The sequence below is a fragment of the Dioscorea cayenensis genome, unplaced genomic scaffold, assembly GCF_009730915.1.
Source record: "Dioscorea cayenensis subsp. rotundata cultivar TDr96_F1 unplaced genomic scaffold, TDr96_F1_v2_PseudoChromosome.rev07_lg8_w22 25.fasta BLBR01001233.1, whole genome shotgun sequence".
NCBI lineage: Eukaryota > Viridiplantae > Streptophyta > Magnoliopsida > Dioscoreales > Dioscoreaceae > Dioscorea > Dioscorea cayenensis.
In genome coordinates, this window is record NW_024087624.1 from 10696 (window position 1) to 38315 (window position 27620).

Consider the following 27620-nt stretch of genomic DNA (forward strand, 5'->3'; position numbering starts at 1 on the left):
TAATAATCAACTTTCAGAAACATAAAACATAAAAATAAAAATAAAAACAAATAAATAAGTCAAAAAATTCTAAGCTCATAAACACTTCACATCGTAATATTAAAAAAAACAAAAACAGATACACTAATTAATCAAATACGTTAAATCGTACACATAATTCCAAAGTCGGCAACATCACAAATTCTATAAATCGGTTGCATATGCGCTCCACAAAAACTATTACTGACAAATATTGTAAATAATTATCATTTTCTAGCCAACCGTCGATAATTTCTTGTGTAGCATCTTTAAGAGAGAATCTCATATTGAGTGTGTATATCTCTAACATGCAAGACACACAAGGGAAAGCACTGCATTCAAGAAGTAATTAATAAATCAATGAATTCCATGTCACAGAACAAAATAAAATAATAAATCCAAATGAAGTTGTCTTATTTTGGAGTATTTCGCATTTAATAATAATCACAGGCCAGTTTTAGTTCACAGAACTAAACAAAACCTAAAAAATATCAGAATGCAACAAAATTTACAATGTACTCAAAAAAGAAATTGAACTAAACCTAAATCACAAACAGTTATTCCTTTATCAGCTCCATATCACATGAATGAACAAAACCTAAAATACAAACTCAATAATTATTCCTGCATCAACTCATAGCATGCAATGAAATTCAAAATGTACTCACAAGGTAAAATAGAAACAGACACTAGTGCCATGTAAAGGTGAAACTGGCATTGAAGTATATTTGAGAATATAGAGGACAATAAATGCATACCGAGTCTTTTGCAGAATTAATGCCAAAGCTTCCCGGTGACGAGTTCTTCTAAGAATATCTAGCAATTATCATTCATTTTCAATGTCTTTAACCTCTCCTGCAACAATATTGTAAATCAGGAAAACTTGTTGAATCTAAAGGAAGATAATGTTTAATGAAGTTGGATTGTTACATTCACTGTAATTTAAACAGTGTTACTCATCCCTGATAGCTCTGCTGTCTCCGAAACTGGGCTGCTAGTTCTTGGTAAAATTGGATATTTGATGGTCGTACCCTTCCTATTCCAATTTTAAAATGTGCCATAGATACTTCAACTGCCTCCAAGCTCTCCTGATCATGTTCAAAATGTAAATTAGTGTTTGTTTAAATTTACAGAATCATACAAAAAAGAAATTGAAGCAATAATATTCTACCAATATATATATATATATATATATATTAATCACTTAAACATGTCGAAAAGAGTCGGAACAACAACTGGGACATCCTTCTAACTATTGCCATATCGATGAACTAAGGTTTGCTGGCCGTACAATATTGTACATATTGCCATGAGTTTACAAATTACAAAACAATGCATATTTTTCAAGACCAAACTCCAACTGTTTCCAATTCTAGCAAAATTTGATAATATGCTAATTAGCAGCTAAATTCAGTGAAAAAAAAAGGATATAAGTTGAATAACAAATGAACATACTTCTAATGCAGCGACAGCTTCCTCGCATATCAATTTGATGCCTGCCCCAGCATAGCCTTCAGTGAGCCGGGCAAGCTCCTCTTTGCAGACATCAGAACTGCAGGGCATGCTTTGCATATGAATGCAGAATATCTCTTTGCGATCAGCTTCATTTGGTGGCTGAACATCGATCAAACAACCTATCAAAGCGTCCTGGCCCAAAAATATTCTATTTGTCAGGATGTATTTGCTAGGGTGTATGGAAGTTGATATCATAGTGTCTATACATGTAGGATCAATTGGTTGCAGAAGTTTTAGAAATTTATACCCAAACATAATAATCATATAGTACTGAATACAGTCAAGGCAGAACCTGGTCTCAGAAGAGCGTGATCAATCTTGTCAGGAAGATTAGTAGCTGCAATAGCAGTAACAGCAACTCTTTGGTCCAAACCTACATCAACCATAGTATGTAGAATAAAGCATGTTAATATACAAATCATGTCAATGAGCTAATTCATGTCAGCTCCAAAGCAACTCAACACTCACATACGAAAAGTCTTTCATTCAAAGAAGTATCCAATATAAAAAATATCCAACACTACCACCAAAATTCTCTCACAGATGTACCACAACAGGATACATTACCTTGACATATCCAAAATATCAAAAAAAAACCAGAAAAAAGTGGAAAAAATAGATTTGCAGCACACCAATTTATTAATTTACAACAGCGATGTGGACATAGACAAAAAGACATCCTGAGATAAATATAGGTGTCGGATACCGAAAATACTTGAAGGAAAAATATGAGGACATGAGACATGGAATATTTATTTCTAGCACACGAATAGGAATATAAAAAATTTATGACCAGCCACATTCATGCATAACAATACATTAATTACCATAAGCACATATTGATCGTAGCATAAATACATAACTACATCTTCATCTTGGCATGGAGATATGCACATATAGAAAGGAAATAAATCCGACTATAGTAATTGCATAATCAAATTTAAACTATCTGACATTTGGGCAAAATGGCTGTCAAAAATTCCTTATACTCATAACAGCACCTTAGACATGGGAACCAGATCATGTGGCAAAATTGAGCATGGCCACCAAGTCTTAGGCTTCTAACTTTGGTCCATGAGAGATAATTGGTAGGCAGCTAGTGTTAGGTGGAAAAGATTAATCAATTTTTCATTACACAAAACCTACAATGTACAAGGTATATATAGATACACAGTTATATAAATAAGGTAGCTATACAAATATAGATATACAGCTGTATACACAGCTGTATTCCATAACACCCCCTCACCCCCAAACTCACTGGGGATCAAACATCGAGAGTTTGGACAAGAGAAAAATCATGTTGTGCCCGTGTCTCGAGATTTAGTAAACAAATCCAGAGTCGACGCTCGAAGGAACAAACCGGGGAGCCGTAATGCCTTTGTCGCATCGATCACGCAAGAAGAAAGCATCAACACCAATATGCTTGAGAGGAAATGTTTGATGTGATTCAAAGTGATCTCGAATGGCACCGGTGTTGTCACAATGTAGAGGAGTAGGAGCATGCGAGACAACACCAAGATCATGCAAAAAGCCAACGCAACCAAACAATCTCCTCGACAGTAGTAGCTATAGCGCCAAGCTCTGCTCAAGATTAGACCGAAACACCTAGCTTGCTTCTTGGACTTCCAAGCAATGAGAGAAGAGCCCAAGAACAAACAAGCCGCAATGTAACGACGATCGACTGGGATCACCAGCCCAAGTAGCACTCGAATAAGAACGAAGCTCCGAGAACTGTGGCCGAGAGAAAAGAAGGCCTCGAGACGGAGTCGCTCAAGATAGCGCAAAAAGCCTCAAAAAGATGGGCATAGTGAATGTATAGGTGCACTAACAAACTAACTCAAAACATGCACAGCATAAGCAATGTCTGGACGAGTGAGGGTAAGATAGACCAGACTCCCAACCAAGTGACGATAGCGTGTCGGATCAGATAAGGGAGTCTCCTCATCAAAGACTGAATCAAGATGTAGCTCCATAGGAGTGGTTATAGCACAAGAGTTAGAGAGAGCTGCCCGTGCGAGGATATCAGATGTGTAACGTTGCTGGGACAACTGAAAACCAGTAGAAGTAGAAGTGACCTCAATGCCCAAAAATAGCTCAATCGACCAAGATCGCTCATCCGGAAATGTTGCCAAGGTGATGCTCGACAAAAATCCACATGAGCAGGGATCATCACCAAGTGATGATTATATCATCCACATAAAGCAACAACAAAAGTCCGACCACGAGAGGAAGAGTGCACAAACAAAGCGGGATCATGCGGACTAGGCGTAAAAACCAACAGCTAAACCACGAGAATCGAACGGCTCAAACCAGCCCGAGGAGCCTCGCTTGAGACTCATAGAGAGCCTTCCGGGCGCATGCATCAAACCGTAAGGAGAAGAAAAACTGTGGGGAGGAAGCATGTAAACCACTTCGTCGAAGATCCCCGTGAAGAAAAAGCATTCTTCACATCAAGTCGAAAGAGGGACCATCGTCGAACAAGAGTTACGAAGAATGAGAGCTCAAATGGTAGTCATACTGAGCGACGGGAGCAAAAAGTCTCATCATAATCTCGCCCCCGCCCTCGCCGAAAACCACGAGCCACAAGGCGAGCCTTGTACCGCTTACTGTAACCGTCCCTGAGCGAGTCTTGATTTTATAGACCCACTTGCGTGTAATGGGAACAAAGACTCGGGAGGAAGGGGAACCAAATCCCATGTAGAGGTGCGCCGAGCGCCCAACTCGCCAGATATAGCAGCTTGCCACTCGTGTATTTTCGACACCTCTCAGAAGAAGATGGCTCGAGGGCCATTGAGGGAGAAATAGGTAGGTCAAGAAACCCGAGAGGCAAGATTAAGGCGATCGTGGGGATGACGATCACGAAGAGGATAGCGACGTGCAGGGGGATCATCCGCAGGGAACACATCAGAGGAAGCCGTTAGCGCCGGGGTGACCGCCAGGAGAGGAGGTGCGGAATAGAAACATGGATGGAGGGTCAACAACAACTGTGAAACAGATGGAAGAGAGGATGGATGAGATACAGGTGGAGGTGGGGACAGAGGAGGTGCTGAGGACAAAGAAGAGGAAGGGGAAGGGACAAAGAAAGGACGATCCTCAACAAAAGAGATATCACGCGAGATACGGAGGCGACGTGGTAACAGATCATAACACCGATAGCCTTTGTGCTCGTGACTATAACCAAGGAAGACACAAGGACAGATCGAGCGTAAAAGTTTAGTCCATTCTCGAGGCATAAGGAGGACATAACACAAACAACCAAACACACGAAGATGAGAATAACGTGGTGGGTTGGAGAAAAACATTCCTCGGACTACAAACCCTCAAGAAAAGGGAAGAGGGTTGAAGATTGATGAGGTAAATGAGTAGGTAGAGACAAATCTCACTCAAAAGTGAGAGGGAACATGGGAGGCAATGAGAAGAGTACGAGCGGTTTCAAGAATATGACGACATGCCTTTTTCAAGCAGCGCTATCTCGAGCATGGGCACCGGGACAAGAGAGCCGAGGGAAGAGTGCCGTGGGAGGCAAGAACCTCACGAAACTCATGAGAAAGATATTCCTCCTCGAATCGGAATAGGAAAGTACGAATGGTGGCGTAAAATTGGGTACGCACTATAATAGAGAAATCAATATAAACCTTTAAAAACTCGAACGATAACGCATAAAATAAATCCAAGTGTAACGAGAGAAATCATCAACAAAAATAACATAATAACGATGTCCACCTTTTGGAAACAAACGGGCAGACTCCCCAAACATCCGAATGAACTAATTCAAACGGAGACCCTGCACTCTAGACAAGCTCGAAGGATACGGGAGTCAGCAAATGCTTGCCAAGCTTACAAACCCAACAATAATGAGAATTATCAACTAAAAACACGACCTAAAAACACCTCGATGAATAAGAGAAGACATGACGAGAACCACTAGGACGGCCAATGCCGATGATGCCAACGATGGAAACGAACAAGAGAAAAACAATAAATAGAGGTCACTGTAATGTAGAAGAGGATGGAAGATGAAGATGATCGAAAGCACATACACCCCACTCATGGCGATGGCCAGCCCAATGAGGGTCCCTCGTAAGACGATCCTCGCACACGATAACCAAACTCATCAGAAAATAACAAGATAGCCAAGAGAAGCGAGTTGGCTAGCGTAAATAAGGTTCATGGAGAGCGCGGGTACAAAGGCAACATCAGAATATGAAAATGAGTGGTGTGTAAGAGGCCACGACTAGGGACTAGGGGAGTGTCGTGCCATTAGCAATAATGACACGTAAGATCGGAAGAAAAAGGGGCTGAAGAGAGTAAAGGTGGGTAGCATCATAGGTCATATCAAAAGAAGCTCCGCAGTCAAGCAACCAAGAGGATGAAGAAACACCAGAGGGGCGGAGGCGATCGATGGGTGAGTGGAGACGCCGGAGGCATCCTCGAGTGAGTATCGGGCCAGAAGGAGATATCTCGACTCGGAAAGTCACCAATAAGTTGATCGAAATCGTCGCCAGCATAACGGACCACCTTTGAGTAGCCGAGGGTGGGTGGGGGCGTGCACTGGTGCTATCATCCGAGCTCACTGGAGCTATGGCGACACTCAAGACGTAATATAGCTGTGGAGCATGGCAAGAATGACACCGAATCTGACTGCCGAGGAGGTGCACTAGGAAACCGATCCCCGAGGACCGAGATAGAGGATCGACAGAGCGCTAAGACCGTAGAGACCGCATCAAAGGAGCAATGGTTTAAGACTCGGGTCTCACTGGGGAGCAAGAAGAACAGAGTAAGGAGCAAAGCAGTGGTGGAACCACATCTAAGGACCGAAGACGAAGTCTCCCTCGCCAGCACATATGCCAGAGTATCACCAGCGCATCTGAGGTGTAACCCGGCAGAGAGTCGAGCCCGAACGGCCTCGAACTCGTGGCGAAGACGCATGAGAAACTCATAAATGCGAAGATAATCACGATCCCGAGCAACTGGCAAGACATCGGGCATGCGTCGAAGAAGGAGTAGGGTGTCATCTCATCACACCGACGCCATAAATCACTAAGCACAAAGAAAGAATCCGAGATGCACGCCCTCACGCCGATAGGTAGATGTGAGAGTCTCGTAGCAAGGGAGTAGCGCAACGCCTCGATCGAAGGAAGATAGAGTGCGCGCAGATGATCCTGAAATCGCCTTGGTCAGAAAGATCACAAACACCAAACGAATAGGAAGCTCACAGAGCGATGATGATAGCACGGTACGAAAGCATCATCTTCGACCCACTCGAGCAAGCTCGCAGAGACGTGGAAGAGGACGCTACTGTAATCGAGACGTAAGAGGAGCCGTAAGAGGCGGCACTAGAAGAAATCGGAGGCGACGTAGTGCCATCAACATGACCCCCAAAGATTAAGTCCGCCAAGAAGCATCGTAAAGTGGACGCACCATGCTTTTATAATTTTCGCCATCGAGCATGACGTCCCGCTTTTTGCAGAGTAAGAAACCCGGCGAGGCCATGGAAAACACACCACGGCCGAGGGCACGCTGAGCTGAGGGCAACACGGGCGCGGCGCGAGGGCCGAGGACGGGCGCAGCGGGCGCAGGGCGCGCGTGGGACGCGCGCGCGGCGACGGCGCTGGGCGGGCGGGCGGCCGGGCGCGCGGCAGCGCGGGCGGTCCGGGCGCTGCAGCGGCGCGGGCGGGCCGGGCGCGCGCGGCGAGGCGCCGGGCGTACTGGGCGAGGCCGAGGACGGGCGCGGCGGGCCGAGGTCGGGCGCGGCGCGGCGCAGAGGCCGGCGGGCGACGGGCGGCGCTAGAGGCGCGACGTGGGCGCGGCTGTCGAGGGCGGCACGCGCGGATCGAGACGGCACACGCGGATCGAGGACGGCGACGCGGAAAAATTAGGTTTAGAAAAACCTCTCTGATACCATGTTAGGTGGAAAAGATTAATCAATTTTTCATTACACAACCTACAATGTACAAGGTATATATAGATACAGCTTATATAAATAAGGTAGCTATACAATATAGATATACAAACTGATACACAAACCAGATTCCTAACATCTAGATCCAAAGCCAAGCATCAAAACACGATAGAAAATTTATTTATTTTTACTGTTCATGTCACAAAATGGAATTTATATGGAAACTCATACCATGTGATCCAATTAAAGTAATTTAACAATAAAACTGAAATATGACAACAAATTCATATTGTTAGCGCCACTCGAGGTTTGAGTGGAAATGGTCGGCATGTCTCAATTCTTTGGGGCAAAAATCAAAAATAAATCGCAAGCTCACCATCCATTTCTACAAGCAATCGGCTTAGAACTCTATCACCCAGCAGTGCCATCACCGTCTCCCGACCATCGAGTTATCGCAAGGCCATCTATTTTCATCAAAAATATAATTGCCGGAGCATTAGCTCGCCTTTGCAAACAATGATTTCACAAACTTTCTCTCGATTCCCCCAACCCATTTGTCAAGAACTCAGGTCCCTTGATTACAAGAAAATTTAGTTTTGCTTTTTGTTAGATTTTATATTTTTGATACTAGTGGGCCATATATGGGCTTTATATGGGCTTAGGGGTCTTACACCAAAAAATCTCAAGACTTAGTGGCTCAACCCCTATACCTATATATAAAACCCATTACACTTCTATCACACACAACCGGATGTGGTACTATATTTCTAACATCCTCCCTCAAGTTCAACTCTGGCCGAACTCGCATGCACTTGCACACCGTGAGGTCCTGCTTACGTGGACTTGTACACTACTTGTGTCTCAAAGGTCCTACACACATGGAGGTTATACACACATGGACTTGTACCACATCGGTGGCTCCACTATGGGTTTGGAGGTTTTACACCAAAAAGTCTCAAAACTTAGTGGCTCAATCCCTATACCTATATATAAACTCATTACACTTCTATCACACAACAGATGTGGTACTATATTTCCAACACTTCTGAAGCAGCAGCTCAAGCCATCAATGTGTGACATAGATTTTACCACAACCAGTTGGACCAATCATTAATAGACCCCTTGGTGGACGTATTGCTATTCTCCTGAAAGAATCTGGACATAATTGTGGGCATTAAATTGCCTCAATTAACTGTTTCTTGACTTCAGCTTGGTCACCCATCTTCCCAGGAAACCTTTGGAAACTCAAGCATTACCTAGTCAGGCAAAAAGTAAGTAATCAAAATCCAAAGACACTCTACAAGTAAATCTTGTATCCGTGACATATGGAGAGTCGCCTATAAAGCATCGAAAAATGCCATGTGTGACATAGATTATCTTGGTGCTTTTATACCTGCTAAGATAAATTTATGAAGAATAAAAGCAAATAATCCACTATATCTCAAGTGGCACTATCTTTATGAGTTTTCTCATTATTCATTTGTTATTGCTTCCTAGATTGTTAAATGAGAGATACAGTAGACTAGACATTACTTACATTTTGAAATAGATATTGAAAAGATGGTCTGCAAAGAATTCTACTAAATAGCTATACAATAATGGTCTTGATGAGGGTTCTCTTTTTTGGTTAAAAGAGGTAAAAAAGAGCTAGTGATGAGGGTTAGGCTTGTGCATGCTGAGCCTAAAATATTTGGAGAGGCTCTTGCCCGACTAAGCTTAGTGATTCTCAAAACACCAACTAAAAACCCTTACCAATACACTCGTATCAGTGCTACATGATATTATGTTGAGTATACACCACTATAATAAATTATTGGCTTCAAAAGACTAAGAACTTAAAATTGTATACATTGAGCCAAGCCATGGATGAGACTAGCAGAGCGACAACCGATGATTTCTTCAACCAATGGCTCCTTTATCGATACATATTTTTTTATAGATAAAATAAAAGGTCCACACAATAAAGAAAATGTAAGTTAAAATTAACAAGTACATAGAAGTACCTCAAGCATCGCACTAGGCCTCACTTTCATTTTGGCTTTCTAAAAATCAGCAATCGACACTTTAAGCATCATTTCTACCACTGATCGTGTTCTTCTAAAAGTCGCTTAGGGCATGTCATGAATTTTTCGAGCCCTTTTTCGAACCAAGGCAAGAAATAGGCTTCACCAAAACAGACAATTGTGCAAGTAATGACGACAATGCACCAGCATGCTTGTCTGAACTTCCAAACTTGATATAGCGACAAAGAGCCATCATTGCAGAGCCATCATTGCAGCTTCATTGCAAAGCGCAGCAAGATCAACAGCCACAAACCCATGTGTAGCCATGGCAAGTGTTTGAATTTCTTTGCTGCTAAAGGAGTGATCTATGTCACCGAGAAGAGTCTGAAGTATGTCTAACCGCTGGTCTGGAGATGGCACTCCTGAAAAATCATGAAGACTAAATTTAAGATCTATCATTCATAGCGCAAATTCAATTCTACCAATTAAACCTTCATCTGAAGAGCTCCCGTGTAATTTTAAAGGGAAAACATATAACATATTAGAGATGATTCTGGATTGTTACTTAAAATCTTAACAAGAAAGTGCAACAAGGAGCCATTATATAAATGTATGAAACTCCACATGTAAAAGTTCTCAACCATGTATCCTGAGGTTTTCATAAATGATGAATTTAGGCATGCACAGTTTATTGTAAAAGATCCCAAAATGTTTGCCATATCACAATAGTTGTTTCTGAAAATTGTGAAACCATAATTTCATTTCCTAATCTATATTATTGTACATAAATTCTTCCTTGATGACTCCAATCAATTCAAATTTCCCCAAACTTTAAACTAGCAAAGACTTCATTGAATTGTCTCGAGAAAAGCAAATTACCTCACGAGAGGAATAAAAAGATGAGAACAAGAAATCAATGGGATTTACCGCATGAGAGATTGGGCTCACCAACCAATTAAGCATTACACTATCACAGCCTTTTCATTTGTTACCCATCTCGGTCACAAGAAGTGGACTCATCATATTATAAGGGTCCATGGCAACAAAATTTACATATAGTTAGATTCTCCAACTTAACTTTTTCTTCAAAAAGTTCTCGAACGATGTAGTTCGAAAAATATAAGCACAAGAAGCACAATCTCAATTATCAAAAATAATGCAGCTCTTCCCAAATAGATCTGTTGAAATCCTTATTAATTTTACCAAGCAAACAAACAAACTCCTTTTCAAAACCAAAAGTGTTATACAGTCTTTCAACTTTTGTCAAATCAATGGTCGTGATAATTTACCCAAAAGCAGATATATACCTAATCCAAACTTAGTGACTATCTTGTGTTTCTTCTCACCTCTAAAAGTAATTCAAGAAAATTGAGACATTGCATATATGCCCAGCCTATGCTAGAATTAACGCTCCATCAGCCTATATATTTAAAAACCGCAACTTCATTGGTGGTAATAATCGCCAAGTGAAATGTGCATAACAAAAACTTTACTTTCATTATTATCTTCCTTTCAATCAAGTGTCGAAAAACCTACACCCACCAATCGAACTCAAAAGATCTAACCCCTCACTACCACCAACTAGACAAATAATGTAAATCATAGTTCATACAAATACAAAATACACCACTCCTTAACTTCTCATTCGCAAATGTCATCTACCGCGACAATTTTTCTTTACGAGAAAGGATATTAACATCCTTCCCCAATATCGACCACTTAACCGCCTTATGGTTACGAAAGACACATCTATTTTTGCTAGCAACTCGCGACACCTTCCTTAGTTAGCTTTGACATGTCAAGATTGTCGATTACCTTTGGTTGATGGATAGATTTAGCTTTGCTAAATCAAGCAATGTAAGGTGGAAATGAGAGTAATTACCTATTTCACCTTTCTCGATCAAATCTTCCAGTCATTTTAACACGTGATCAATACTATCGTGCCAATTTGTGGCAGAATTAGAACTATCTTTTCACCATTATCTATCTCATCCAAAGAATTTTAATAATGTTGCAAACCATTCTAACTGATAATCCTTCACCTCCATCTTATCATGCTGGAGCAATAGCATCCAACTCATCAATAAATTCCTTGAGAACATCAATAAATGCAGACCACAAACAAATTTCTACGTTTCCAATTAACTGCAAGGCCTTTCCCAAGTAGACAATAGGCTACAGAGACAAAGACATAATTATGAAAAATCAATTTCAATAAAGAACAAACTAAATGTCCAAAGAAAGTAAACAAGAATGGTGCAAGCTTTATCGACTACAAACATAAAGAGAAGGGAACACCCATGGCAACACCATATAAATCATTTTCAGCAGATTCACTCGCTAAGAAATATAATCATGTTGCTAACCAACTAGGGAAGACTGTGAAAAAGTAAACTACTTTTTATTTTCAAGAGTCTCCTCGAACCCAAGGAAATTAACTTTTCATATCCATAAATTTCTTCAAGAATCAAACACACATTTGCGATCCAAAACCAATTCATGGCTCATCAACATGGGTCAGAAAGATGCTCAAAAAGGGATCTGCACATGTTTACCAAAACCTATTCACACTTTCTTTTAATGTCGCAATCTCCTTTACGTATATAATAAGTTGTATGTGAGCTAAAATTGCAAGTCTTCAATTAAGGAAAACAAATTAACAAAGAAGGTATGAAAATAATGTAGCCAACTTCCTTGTAATGTGAATTATGAAAGTCATTTGTAAGATGAGAAGAAAATTTGCAAAGTAAAGAATCTAACCATCAAGGAGCAACATCATTTAGCTCGATTCAAAAACATCATATAGAGCTTGCTCACTTTCTCCATAGTACTAACTCGACAATCTCGTGTTCATTAATAGAAAAAGACTTGCACCAACATCATGATAACAATAAGTGGCCAACGATGTTTTCCCCGTGCTGTGGGGACCATAGCGTTAATCCCTTTGTACCAAAGAAAGGGAATTAACTATAACTAATCTAGGAAAAATATAAAACTAAAGCACAAATAACTTGCTAGAATAATTTTGAATACTATATTTTTCTCGCACAAATGTTAATCGACTAAGATTAAGAAATGATGTTGCATCAGTAAGGCAAATTCACATGATTCAAAGATTAAGAAAAACAAATCCACCACCATGTATTAACTAAAACAGATGAAAGAGAAAACGGAATTTGAATATTACAACATTTGCAAATCTACCAAAGGAGGTGTGTAAGGGCGTGAATAAAAATCATGACTATGATAATCTATAAATAGCGATTATTAACAAAAAGTAAAAATGAATGTGGTGCCCAAAAACAAAGAAGTAGCTCCCCGAAAGAGTCCACAATTAGTCATTAGGTAATAGATTGAGAGTTAACTAAAGTAAATAGAAACAATTGCTCGAATCCAACTCCTTAATACAGTGAGAACTAAACATGATTCATAATTGTATAATTGTGCAAATATTTATGTGGGTGTGTTTTTCCTTTTGTTATGTCAACATTCAAAAAACAACCACAACAAATCCAACTTAACACGCTCAGCTCCCTAAATTGTCATACGCACAGCACATCCCTCCAACAAGAAGAAATAATGATCAGGAGGCAGAATGGCAATGTACATGCAATAAAAGTCAACCTTGGCAAAGAATAACTGTTTCCCATGTTAGAATGAGGCTATATGGAATATAGAGAGAATGAAGAGAGGAAGAATGAGATGAAGAATGATATGAAGAGTAATATTCATGTAGTGATGTATACAAGTATATATAGACACAAGAAGTAATGGGCTCTTTAACACCCCCCTTCAAACTCAAGGTGGATTAGGATGATCTGAGACACAGAGTTTGAGAAGATGGAATCGATGTTGTTCTCGAGTTTGGGCCTCGTGAAGAAATCAAGAATCCTGAGACTCGCATTTTCAAGACATACCGAAGAGCAATGGTCGATTGTCGACATTGCGAACGGGTGAAAATGCATCAACACCAATATGTTTGGTTAATTCATGCTTCACGGGTCATTAGCAATCAGATGGCACCATGTTGTCACAAAGAAGAGGAGTGGGAGTATTACATGAGACACCAAATTCAGCCAAAGAACCAACGAAGCTTTAGCTAATTTTCGGGATGTGGTAGTAGCAAGTGCTCAAGTTCGCCTCAAGATTAGAACGTGACATCATAGCTCGCTTTCGGACTTCCATGCAAGAAGAGAAGTGCCAAAAAAATATGCAATAACCAAAAGTGATGGACCGACGATCACCGTGGTCACCGCCCAAGTGGAATCCGAGTAAGCGCAAGTCAAGCGGACTAGAATGAGCATAAAATGTACGCCGTGATGTCGTCCCCTTAGATAACGCAACACGCCAAGTAAATCGACCATAGCGGACTAAGTGCGCAGATTAACGAATGGCTCAAGACACGAACAAAGATGAGCAATATCCGTCTCCGTAATAGAAGATAGACAAGGTCGCCCACAATACGACGATAACGAGAAGGATCCTCTAGTGTGTGCCATCCGTAGGTCGAGTCGAACATGAAGCTCCATAGGTGTGGCGGCAGTCCGTGAATCAGTAAGGCCAGAGCGTATAATGAGGTCCTAAATATATCGATGTTGAGAAAGATAGTAACCATCATCTGTAGAAGTCACCTCAATCCCCGTAAAATAGCCGAGAGGTCCCTAAATCGACATCATAAACCGGGCTCGAGACGCTGTTTCACAAAAACAATATACTCCATATCATCACCAAGAATCAACATATCATCAACATAAAGCAAAAAGCAAAGTGCGCACCACGCCCGAGAGGTATGGATGAATAATGCGGGATCATGATCATCGGCAAGAAACCAACCGCACGCACTCACGTAACTCAAATCGCCAAACCAAGCACGTGGAGCTTGCTTGAGACCATAGAGAGCTCGATCGAAGGCGACAAAACATAACCTTTAGATGTCTCAATGCCGGGTGGGTGCATGTATACCTCCCTCGTAAATCACCGTGAAGAAAAGCATTCTTCACATCCATCCAGAGATAGTCCAAGAGCGAATAGCAGTCTCAAGAATCGAGAAAGCGAATCGTAGTCGATGAGCCACGTGAGCAAAAAGTCTCATCATAATCACGACCATGTGCCTCGCCGAAAAACCACGAGCCACGTAGGCGAACCTTATAGCTGCTCCATCGAACCATCGACTTTGTCTCGACCTTGTACACCCACTCTGCATGTAATTGAGTGGCGTGAGCGTGTAGAGGAACAAGATCCCGCGCCCGCCTTTTTCCGGAGCTCAAAGCTCTCGACATAGCCAACCGCCACTCATGGATACTAGCCGCCTCCCGATAAGTGTCGGGCTCATATACCGCACTCAAGAATAGAAAACCATATCCGCCGTACGTAAATAGTACTCACGATCACGAAGGTCATACCGAGACGCTAAGGCATGTAAAAGACCATCGACGTGATCGCTGGTACCCGGCCGAGTATCGAAGGAATAGGAATAGGGAGTCGAGGATCTGGGGAACTTTTAGGCCTCACGACGATAGTGAAAAGGAAAGGTGTCGTGGAGTCGAGGATGACGGTATAGCGGACGTACTGGATCCGAAGGTGGAACAAGAGATTTAAGAAGGAACAATAGGAGACTCTATAGTAGGAACTAAGTCCAAAAGGAGAAAAGTCAAGAAACGAAATAGACTCGGGAAAGGGAGAGGAAAAGGGAGGTCGAGTAGCTAAAAGAGTAGAAATAAGGATCTACTCGCTCCGAGCGACATCACGAGATATGCGAATGCGACTGAGCGTATGGGTCATAGCAACGATAACCCTTATGTTCAAGACTATACCCAAGAAAGACACACTCAATCGATTGAGTTGTTAACTTAGTATGTTCACGAGGTGCAAGTAAGACATAATGTATCACAACCAAAGACCAAGATGATTATAACGACGAGGAGAGCTAAATAAGATTTCTCCGTGACATTTACCCTCAAGAGAAGATGATGGTTGCATGTTAATGAGATAAACCGATGTGGAAACCGCCTCACCCTTTAAAACGAGCAGGAACAAAAGACGTAAAATTAGGAGAGTCCGAGCAGCCTCAATCATGTGACGATGTTTACGCTCAAGAATCCCATTCTCACTGATGAGCACCAGACAAGAAAAGTCGAGGAAGAGTACCCGTACGAGAGAAATTGACGTAAAAACAAGAGATGACACTCTCCCCGTAATCGAACGAAAAATACGAATGGCAGTAGAAAATTGAGTGTGAACCATGCTAGCAAATGACTGATAGATGGATAACAATTGAGATCGATGTTTCATGAAGTAGACCCTGTATATCTAGAGTAATCATCAATGAAAAATGACATAATACTTGTGACCACCTTTTGGAAGTAAAAAGGCGCAGGACCCCAAACATCGAATGAACTAAATCAAAAAGACGACTAGACTTAGAGATGCTTGCGAATATGGCGTATGTACTTGCTTGCCAAGCTTACAACCCGAACAATGAAAAACCAACATCAATGAGACACGTGACCCGTGACACCTTGATGAACTAAGGAGGACAAACGTGAGCCACATAGATGACCTAGGCGATGATGCCACTGTGGAAAGGTAGCAGGAAAAGCAGCATCCTCGAACATGGATCGTAGAAGCGGGATCCGTGGATAGCGAGGGCATGGTAGAAGGAAAGAGGAAGAGAAAGACGATCTAGAACGTAGAGTCCGCGAGAACCACTCACGGCGATGGCCGCACTCAATCACAGCTTTTGGTCCGACGGTCCCCGCATATAGCAAGAACAATCATCAAACCCAACAAAACAGTGAAGGCTCAGTAAGTCGACCAATGATATAAGATTCATAGACAGCTGAGGAACGAGGGACACATCAGGAACAGTAAATCGAGAAGTAGAAAGAATCCCTTGATGTGAAACAGAACAAGAAGTTCCATCAGCGGTCTGAATATACGTACCATCAGGAGCAGGTTTGCAGGGATGAAAGCCGAGAATCATCGGAGGTCATGTGAAAAGAAGCCCCCGAGTCTAAAAACCCAAGAGGAAGTAGTAGTACCGAGGTCGACATCGAGGCGACGGATCCGGATGTACTGGACGGGAGGATCGAAGAAGCCCCGGAGCAACTCCGCCGACGAGATCCGGAGGAGCGCCGATCCGAAACTCGCAAGTCGCTCGAGATGCAACTTGAGGCGGTCGAGCACGCACGACTGCCTTCTTGCAATGGGTGCAGTGATAGAGTCAACGAAGGGACCCTTAATCACCGCAGCCGATGAGAAGCTCGCCAAAACAAGTGTGTGAGATCATCGAGTAGTAGCAAGAGCACGAAGACGTGTCTCCTCGAAAGAATCAAGGCGGCAAGTGCTTCAAAGAAAGGTCGAAGAGGATTACGCTCCAAGAAGTCGAACGCTGCACGGGCTCAAACTCGGAGCGGAGGCGCATCACAAACTGAAACATGAGGTTTTGTTGCTCATGTTTTTCTTTTGCAGCACAATTCTTGCAACCAGAGCATCCCTTTGGCACCATAGCATCCAATCGACCCGGATACACGAGTGAATACCTTGTAGAATTCCTCCAACGATAGATCCCGTTGTTGAAGACTATGCGTGTTTTGTAGTAGGGAGAACCCGGAGTGCCTCATCGGTGTGTAGATAACGTTGTTGAAGATAGTCCCAAATTTCTTTTGCTGATAAATGATCAATAAAGCTCATCCTGATGGAAACGTCAATACTCATGCACAAGATAGCCATGACACGATCATCGGCAACCCGCCAAGCCTCGACACCACTGCAGAGTCAGCCGCCTCATCGGAGGATCGCAAGTAGATGAGAGGCTAGACCAATTGATCGCAAGAGCATGCGCATCGAAAATGCCCACTCACGATAATTTTGACCGCTAAGTCTAATGTCGATGTGAGGAAGAGCACCACTGCCAATAATCGGGTCAGAGGACTGAACTGGAATCGACATTTTAAACACTGCGCATCATTCATTTGCTTTTATGTACTCGTATGTCACTGTGTCGGTCATCATGCACATCATTGTGCTCTGCCACCGTGTGTCGGTAGCTTTTGAAGAAGGAGAAGAGGACCCAGCGACAACTTGAGGAAGGAGAAGACCGGGCGGTGACTTGAGAAAGAAGGTCAGGCGCCTTGAGGGAGGCCGACAACTTTAGGATGGGAAAAATACCGACGACTTGACTTGAGGCCGGTGGAGATGACCGGAGAAGATGACGATGATGACCGGTGAGAAAGAGAAAGGTCGGCGTCTTGAGGGAGGCCAACAACTTGACGGAGAACGGCGGAGATGACCGGAGAAGATGACGATGATGACCGGCGAAGATGACCGGAGTTAAATTTCTAAACCCTCTCTGATACCATGTTAGAATGAGGCTATATGGAATATAGAGAGAATGAAGAGAGGAAGAATGAGATGAAGAATGATATGAAGAGTAATATTCATGTAGTGATGTATACAAGTATATATAGACACAAGAAGTAATGGGCTCTTTAACATCCCAATGAGAACGTGATGATCTCATTCAAAGCTGTAATTTCCTTAGATAAGCCACCCAGCCTAGGAATATCACCAGCTTGCCTCTCACCAATGGATCTACAAGTAATTTCAACTGCTGATGGACATGTTGTAGTTGAATTATTTTTCACAGAAGCGACTGGAGCAGAGAGATGGACCTTTGTTTTAGCATCTACCAGGAATATAGTGTCAGCATAATTTATAGAATTTCCATTGTCAATCTCGAGAGGTGGTAAATTGCATTACCTTTTGAGACATAGGATCTGGGTCCGTGACCTACTCACACCTGCCACCTGAAATAAACAGAGATGCCCGCATATCGGTACAGTCACAAAGTTTCCATTTAAAAGACTACGACAATGAAGCCACCTTCCAGCATATATCTGTAGCAGTCATTAACTCTTTCATCTGCCAATGCCAATCTAATACCAGAGATGTCATGACATGTGGCAGAATCAATATTTGATACATAGTCTAAGGATTTCTTTGATTGGACTGGAGTAGCACCAGGAGAAGAAAGCTTTGGTCTAGAGGCTGGAGTCTTTGGTGATGTTAGCTTGTTAGTTGAAGTGCCTAAGGGAGATTTATCATATCCACAATTTATCACAGCACTCTTTGGCAAGACCAAATTTAGGTAAAGGTCGTTGCATTTGCAAATAGGAAATTGAGCAATAGAATTATTCATATTTTGATTGTGCGATGTAGAAAAACCACTGATAGGGAAAACAAATATCACCCTGCCAACGGAAGGGAAGCCCATGGTGCATGACAGACCCCATGACAATTTTGCTCCATTTTACAGAACCTACAAAAGCGCAATACAGACATTAGATATTGCTGAACCAAATTACAAATCACTAGCTATAAAATCAATTTATAAATCACTACATTGAAAACAGCTTTTGCTGCTTATCAACACATGATTGGGAATGCAAAGCTGAGAAAGTATGTACTGAACTACAGGCCAAAAGGAATTTATTTCAAATTAACATTAAAAAATCTGAATAGCAGTTTGGCTGCAATTTGCTAATTCAGAAACCAAAATCAACTTTCCCATGTCATACCTTGCGAGAAGGGAATGTAGTTGCAATTGCAAAGAAATTTCCTGCTCCATCAGATATCTTATCCCCAGTTTCAACTCCAAAATGTCTAGCACACTTCTCAGCTAATGTCTCAAGTGGGGCATCTTTCAAGGACGTCTTGTCTGAAGTAGCAAGTGAAACCTACAATCAGAATCCTCATAAGAAAATAGTTGAACCCACAACAACCTTGACATCAAAACACAACTTCATAGTATCATTACATTCAACAAAAGAGAAATAACAAAATAAATTCTAAATAAAAGGAATGCTGAATATGTGCTACTATGATAAGTAAGCAGTTTGTGTCAATGAATGATCTGCTCATTCTCAATTACCAGATGAAATATGGAAAATTGCTACAATTCATTAGCATAAAAAAGAAAAAAACTCCATGCAGTCATAACTGGAAGGTAAGCAAGAACCAAAGTGAATGAAAAGAAACACCAAAAATGATCTTTTTACAGAAATTCTAGCAATGTATTCACACAAAAATGTTGCTTTTTATTCCCAAATCAAACATTTAATCGAGTTAAAAAAATGAAACAGGACAGGAGTACTTACAGAGACAAAGGAACCAGGGAAGAGGGAGGACGAGACCATGGCGGCCTCCGAGAGCCAAATCCTCGCGTGATTACCGCCCTTGGAGAGAGATAGGTCTCGGTCTCGGAGACTCTAACACAAAATGGGAATCTGAGATGAGGTTGAGGAACTTGGCGGCAGCGCAAAACAGGATGAGAGGGAGAACCTGCTCGTCGTGGCCAGAGACCCTCGGTCTTTGAATCAAGAGCTGGAGTTGAGGGAGTACGAGAGGCCGAAGAGGGGAGACCTCTGATTGAAGAGACCTCGAAGGCTTCTTCCCTTCGACGGCGGCATCTTCGCCGCCGTCGCAGTGCTCGCGCCGCTTCTTTGTTCTACGCTGTGGTTTTTCGGTCTTTTTGTTGGATTTTATGCAAATTTCTCCCTGAACTTTTCTGTATTTTCAGAGTGCTCCCTGACTTCTCCAAATTGACTATTATATATATATTGTAAATAAATTGCACGTAAATTATTGATAAGAAGTATGATCCCTTTATAAATTCAAGATTTATACTCCATATGTTTATTGTTTTTGCATGCATAACACCGCAAAATAAATTTAGTTATTGCGTTGCCTTTACAATTATATTTGTATTTATTTTTTTAATGTAATGCTACAATCAATGTTAGGTTTATACACAGTCATGGAATAAGTTTAATAAGTATTTGTGTTTTTATCTTGGGTGATTTTAGAGTTTGACTCAGCTTTTGTCCAAAACAAACAATCTAAATAAATAACTCAATTTTAATAGGGCAAAATAATTGGTGGTAATTATCTTTGTATTTATATACAATTTTTTTTATAAGATTAACTTCTTTGTATTTTTTAAAACTTTAAAATATTTTGTAAATGATACTTTTTAATTGTAGAATGACACAAAATGTATGTTCTCAAAGTTAGCAATATTTAAACTTTTAGAAATTTCATAGATGATTAGAAAATTAGCCAAGAGAAAAAATAAAAAACAAAATGGTTAATTTGGTTTATATGAAATGAGAATATAATATATTCTTAAATATCTAAAGATATTTTGATATGAAAAAAAAAATCCCAAATTTGTTCTGTTTTCTCATGATTTTTTTCAAAAATGTGTGTGTATATATATTTATATATGACTTTATTTAGTGAACATGACAAAATAAGAGTGGATAGAATATAAAGACTTGATTGGAGTAGAATAAGAGATATATGCATGATAAGTTGATATCTTATTTTGTATTTAATATTCACCCAAATAAAGTCAACCAATATCATTTTATTAGTTTATTTTATGTTAAAATTATTTTTGTAGCCATTTCTATTTTATTGATCTATCAATATCTCTTTTATGTCAAAAATCATTTGGTTGGAATGCTTTGATTGGTTGAGACTGTTGAGTTTATGATTTTAAAATATAATATTTAAATTTAATATACCTCCATAATTTTTGATAAATTATATTCAATTTTATATTTTTTAAAATATATTTTAAAAAAACGTCGTGAAAAATTAATATAATTTTTTTTTTATAAAATTTAGATTATTAATTAACTTTAACTGATTTTCTTAATTCATATGAATTAAGTAAAATAGAAAAATAAAAAAACATAATCAGTTTTTATGATCTATATGATATGCACTAATTTCCATTTTTATGATATTTTTGAACTCTTTTTAATTTTATAGCATCTGAAGAGTACAGTTTTTAGCAACTTGAACAATATCATAATTACCACACGGTCCACACCATAACAAAAGTTTAAAGTCATTCTGTTTAATCTAATCTAATCAGTGCCTACATCTCGGTTGTTTGTGTTATCGTCTTGGTAAAATAGAAATCGGTCAGTGAGATTCAATTAAGGCTACTTATTACAAGGTCTGTTTTTGTTTGTAACGTGAGTAATCACATCTCAATTGCATCAACAATTCAGTTTCATTATGTACATTGCATGAATTTCATTTGAATTCCACTGTTTACTATACTCATCTTGCAGCAACTCAGATGAGATGGGTCAGTTTATGAAGTTCGATGAAATGTGACCGAGATCTCATCGACCCACGGCCCGCGGAGATGCCTCATCTGCAGGTACACTGCCGTGGTTCCAGAATTGCCCGGCGACATGAGAAAGCCGGCATAACAGCTCCATGTTTTTTTTTCTGCTGAGTTCCAGATGCAGCAGCCTGATGTTTTATTTAGTTGTGCATCTGTTCTTATTTTTGTGGCAACTGTTTGAATGTTGGAGACTTAGCATTTTTGTTAGTTTTATTTTTGTTTGTTTGTTTTGGTCCTTTCCTTCTAACCATCTCTGCTTCCCATTGAACTGAAAACAAACAATGTTTAAGTACAATATGTGGATATATATATTCTACAACTGCAAAACTTTAAGGTTGAAATACTTGAATAAATGATTTTGAGACAAGATCATTATTGTATCCAAGTAATATTCAAAACATGTATTTATGTTTAGATTAAGTTGTGTTTTTAGCGATGTCTAAATTGTCTAAAAAATAGCTTATATTTATTAGTGAAGTAAATTTGCCACTATTGGTTTAAATTTATATTTATTAATGCGTGTATCTATCTATATATAGTAATCATCATAATTAAATTAACTATTAGCAAAAGAAAGAGAAGGCTAATAAACTGAGACCGGGGCTAAAAACACTTAGAATAACATCAATAAAATCTAATTTATTCATAATTGATATACATTTATTTTATCATTATGATAATAACCAACTCTTGATAAAATTAAAAATAAAAGAAAAGGAAATCATACTAACCTTTGTCCCATCACAATTCTTCCATTTAGTTGACATTGATATCTCTTTTTCACAATAATCATACTCAAAAGTATATACTTTGGTCCTTTATCTCAATCTCTAATATGAGATTTGAAAAATGAAAACCAAAGCGATATATGATCTTTGGATGAAGTTGATTATAGTTAATCGATATTCGATAGCATTGTTAAAAACCAAGACCAAAAAACCTTAGCTCCAACAATCCTTCCAAAAGGCCATGCCTTTCTTTTCCTTGCTAGAATGGAAAACATTATCTAAGCACAAACTCCTCAGAAATGGAAAAATATATATATATATATATATATATATATATATATATGGTTGGAGGAGAAAGGTTTTGTTGTGCTCTCACAAAGCTGCATTTCATGGGTTTATATAGATTTGAGATGCATGAACCAATGAGCTTGCACCTTTTTCACTATTTATGGAATAAATTAATTGCTTTGGTCTACATTTAAGTGCATTCATTTAACATAATTAAGTCTATTGAAGATTTTAGGCATTCATTTATTGATAATCAAATCTTGAAGATTTTAGGTATTAATTTATTTATGATTTAAATTTGAAAATTTTTAGTATTTTACATGTAGTGATGAAATGCTTGGTCTGATGCATGAAACAGAATTGCTGTCTTGATTAATTAGTGAGGAATTATTATAATTTGCAAATATTTAAAAATAATAATAATTTTTATATAATTTCATTTCTAACTTTGAGTTCTTATACTTAAAAAATAAATAAAATAAAATAAAAACCGGACAGATTAAAGGTTACATAGTAACCGTGAATATTAGTAAATATATATATATATATATATATATATATATATTTTATAAATGTATAAAGAAATATGTATCAAATAATAATCAACATTAAGAAACATAAACACAAAAATACAAATAAACAAATAAACCAAAAAATTCTAAGCTCAAAAAACCACTTCACAAAAAAACAAAAGGAGATACACTAATCAATCGAATCTTTTAAATCATATACATAATTCCAAAATAGGCAACATCATAAATTCTATGAATCGTTGCGTGTGTGCTCTACAAACTGATACCGACAAATATTATAAATAACTATCATTTTGTAGCTCAATTGCAAATAATTCCTTGTAGCATCTTCATGAGAGAATCTCATATGAGTGTATATCTGTAACATGCAAAACACACGAGCATTGAGTTAAAGAAGTAATTAATAAGTCACTAATTAAATTCCATGTCACAGAACAAAGCAAAGTAATTAATCCAAATGAATCACATATAATTCCAAAGTAGGCAGCATCATAAATTCTATAAATCAGTTGCATGTTGGCTTCACAAACTTATACCGACAAACATTATAAATGACTATCATTTTCTAGCTCAACCACTGTTAATTCCTTGTAGCATCTTCATGAGAGAATCTCTTATCGAGTGTGTATATCTCTAACATGCAAAACACACAAGCATCAAGTTAAAGAAGTAATTAGTAAGTCACTGAATTCCATATTAACAGAAAAAAATAATAATAATAATAAATCCAAATGCACTGATCAATTGAATCTTTTAAATCATACACATAATTCCAAAGTAGGCAACATCACAGATTTGCATGTAGGCTTCACAAACTAATACCGACAAACATTATAAATGACTATCATTTTCTAGCTCAATCACCCAAAATTGCTCGTGTAGCATTTTCATGTGAAAAGCTCCTATCGAGAGTGTATATCTCTAACAAGTAGAACACAAAGAAAAATATCAAGTTAAAAGAAGTAATTAATACAGAACAAAACAAAATAACAAATCCAAATATAAGTTGTTGCACTTTGGCGTATTTCGCATTTAATAATAGTCCCAGACCAGTTTTGGTTTGCTGAAATGAACAAAACCTAAAATACAGAATGCGACAACATTCTACTCAAAAAGGAAATTGAACAAAAGCTAAGTCACAAACTGGACATCTATTCCTTTATCAGCTCCATAAAACATGATAAAATAGAGAATGTATTCCAAAGGGAAAATGAACGAAACCTAAAATATGAACTCAATAATAACTTCTGTGTCAACTCATAGCATGCAATGAAATTCAAAATGCACTCACAAGGGAAAACAGAAACAAACACAAGTGCCATGTAAAGGTGAAACTGGCATTGAAGTATATTTGAGAATATAGAGGACAATAAATGCATACCGAGCCTTTTGCAGAATTAATGCCAAGCTTCCTGGTGACGAGTTCTTCCAAAAATTTCGAGCAATTCTTTGTCATTTTCAACATCTTTAACCTCTCCTGCAACAATATCATAAATTAGAAAAACTTATCAAATCAAAAGGAAGATAACGTTCAATGGAATTGGATTGTTACATTTCCTGTCATCTAAAGAGTGTCACTCATCCCTGTTTGCTTTGCTGTCAACTAGCCTCCGAAACTGGGCTGCTAGCTCTTGGTAGAATTGGATATTTGATGGTTGCACCCTTCCTATTCCAATTTTAAAATGAGCCGTAGATACTTCAACTGCCTCCAGGCTCTCCTGATCATGTTCAAAATGTAAATTAGTATTTATTTAAATTTACCGAATCGTACAATAAAGAAATTGAAACAATGATATTCTACCAAATAATAATTATAATAATAATCACTTAAATGTGTCCAAAAAAGCCGTCCCAAAATTTGCCGTGCCATTTGTGAAAAATATATAATGACAACAGACAGTCCAAAATGTAAGTTGCTAGAGTTGTCAGTTAATTGGTGCTTAGAGAACAACCTAGAGGGTCTCATGATATTCATAGTCACTCTAGGTCCAAATTATTGGCAGATACATGCACCAAAGGAGTGACAACAGAAACTGGAACTTTCTTCTAACTATTGCCATTTTGATGAACTAAGGTTCACTGGCCGTACAATGTAACATTGATATCATTTTCTATATATTACCATGAGTTTACAAACCAATGCATATTTAGCAAGACCAAACTCCACCAAACTCCAACTGTTTCCAATACTAGCATAATTTGATAATATGCTAATTAGCAGCTTAATTCAGTGAAAAAAAAAAAAGATACTAGTTGAATAACAAATGAACGTACTTCTAATGCAGCGATAGCAGCTTCCCTGCATATCAATTTAATGTCTGCCCCAGTATAGCCTTCAGTGAGACGAGCAAGCTCCTCTTTGCAGACATCAGAACTGCAGGGCATGCTCCGCATATGAATGCAAAATATATCTTTGCGATCAGCTTCATTTGGTGGCTGGACATCTAACAACCTATCAAAGCGTCCTGGGCCCAAAAATGTTCTATTTGTCAGGATGTATTGCTAGGGTGTATGGAAGTTGATATTCTAGTGTCTATATAGATATATAAGACTAATTGGTTGCTGAAGTTTTAAAAATTTATACCCAAACATAATGATTATATAGTACTGAATACAGTCAAGGCAGAACCTGGTCTCAGAAGGGCGTGGTCAATCTTGTCAGGACGATTAGTAGCTGCAATAACAGTAACAGCAACTCTTTGGTCCAAACCTACATCAACCATATTATGCGGAATAAAGCATGTTAATACACAAATCATGCCAATGAGCTAATTCATGTATCCTCCAAGACAACATCAACATTCACATACAAAAAGCCTTTTATTCAAAGAAGCATCCAATATAAAAATATCCAACACCATCACCAAATTTCTCTCACAAATGCTTCCACGACAGAATGCAATATCAAACCATGACATATCCAAAATATTAAAAAAAAAAAAAGCGGAAAAAGAGATATGCAGCACACAAATTTATCCATTTACGACAGTGATGTGGGCATAGACAAAAATCCATCCTGAGATAAATACAGGCATTGGATAACCAAAAATACTCGAAGAAAAAGTATGAGGACATGAGATATAGAATATATATTTCTAGCACAAAAATAAGAATATGAAAAATTTATAACCAGCCACATTCATGCATAGCAATACATTAGCATGTGCACGTATTGATAGCAGCATACATGCATAACTACATCTATACTTAGCATGGAGATATGCACATATAGAAATAAATGCGACTAAAGTAATTGCATAATCAAATTTAAACTATCTGACATTAGGGCAGTATGGTTGTCAAAAAATTACTTAAACTCATAAAAACACCATAGACATTAAAACCCGACAGTGTGGCAAAATTGAGCATGTCCACCAAGTGGTAGATTTCTAAGTTTGCATCCATGAGAGAGAATTGTAGGCAGCTAGATCCATCACCAAGCATCAAAATAAGATAGAAGATTTTTTTTACTGGTCATATCACAAGATGGCATTTATATGGAAACTCGTATCATGTGATCCAATTAAAGTAATTTAACATAAAAGTATAAAACTGAAATATGACAACAAATTCATGTTATTGGCCACTGTGGTTTAGTGAAAATTGTCAGCATGTCTAATTCTTAGGGGAAAAATCAAAAATAAATTGCAAGCTCACCATCCATTTCTACAAGCAACTGACTGAGTACTCTATCAGCAACAGAAGTGCCATCACCATCCTGGCCACGAGTTATTGCAAGGCCATCTATTTCATCAAAAAATATAATTGCTGGAGCATTAGCTCTAGCCTTTGCAAACAACGATTTCACAGCCTTCTCTGATTCCCCGACCCATTTGCTGAAGAGCTCAGGTCCCTTGACTGCAAGAAAATTAAGTTTTGCTTCTGAAGCAGCAGCTCGAGCCATCAATGTTTTACTACAACCAGGTGGACCAATCATTAATAGACCCCTTGGTGGACGTATTCCTATTCTCCTGAAAGCATCTGGACATATTTGTGGCCATTGAATAGCCTCAATTAACTGTTTCTTGACTTCAGCTTGGCCACCCACGTCTTCCCAGGAAACCTTTGGAAACTCGAGCATTACCTAATCAGGCAAAACAGTAAGTAATCAAAATCCAGCAAACTCTACAAGTAAGTCTTGTATCCAGATATATTTAGAGTCCTCTATGAAGTACCAGAAAATGCATATATGGTATAGACTATCTTGGTGCTTTATACCTGTTAGGCTGTTAAGATAAATTTATGAAGAATAAAGGAAAATCATATACTATATCTCGAGTGCCTCTTTATAAGGTTTTTCATTATTCGTTTGTTACTGCTTCATGGATTGTTAAATGAGAGATACAGTAGACTGGCATTAGTTACATTTAGGAATAGATATTGAAAAGATGGCCTGCAAAGTATTCTACTAAATATCTATACAAT

At 38.9% G+C, this 27620-nt stretch overlaps 1 protein-coding gene, 1 long non-coding RNA gene and 1 pseudogene across 6 annotated transcripts; all 3 read right to left on the reverse strand.

Annotated features, from left to right (window-relative positions):
• Positions 1-226: 226 nt before the first annotated feature.
• On the reverse strand, positions 227-9513 carry LOC120255900 (annotated as a pseudogene).
• Positions 9514-17894: 8381 nt separating this feature from the next.
• On the reverse strand, positions 17895-19804 carry LOC120255901. Of its 3 annotated transcripts, none has more exons than XR_005535136.1 (4): positions 19783-19804; positions 19599-19709; positions 19020-19178; positions 17895-18760 (listed from the first exon to the last, which is right to left on the reverse strand). It is a non-coding gene; the product is annotated as an uncharacterized LOC120255901 (long non-coding RNA). The 3 variants fall into 3 exon arrangements; XR_005535137.1 differs by having other exon boundaries at positions 17895-18127; positions 18202-18760; positions 19599-19795; XR_005535135.1 differs by having other exon boundaries at positions 19599-19795.
• Positions 19805-23344: 3540 nt separating this feature from the next.
• LOC120255899 (calmodulin-interacting protein 111-like) lies at positions 23345-27284 on the reverse strand. 3 transcript variants are annotated; one of them, XM_039263667.1, is made up of 6 exons: positions 26853-27284; positions 25825-25905; positions 25470-25660; positions 24748-24913; positions 24577-24672; positions 23345-23553 (listed from the first exon to the last, which is right to left on the reverse strand). In XM_039263667.1, exons 1-4 carry the CDS (start codon positions 27274-27276, stop codon positions 24770-24772), a joined length of 840 nt encoding a protein of 279 aa, XP_039119601.1. In that variant the 5' UTR covers positions 27277-27284; the 3' UTR covers positions 23345-23553; positions 24577-24672; positions 24748-24769. The 3 variants fall into 3 exon arrangements, with proteins under 3 accessions (XP_039119601.1, XP_039119603.1, XP_039119602.1); XM_039263669.1 differs by lacking the exon at positions 23345-23553 and adding an exon at positions 23672-23828; XM_039263668.1 differs by lacking the exon at positions 23345-23553 and adding an exon at positions 23892-24116.
• Positions 27285-27620: the final 336 nt, after the last annotated feature.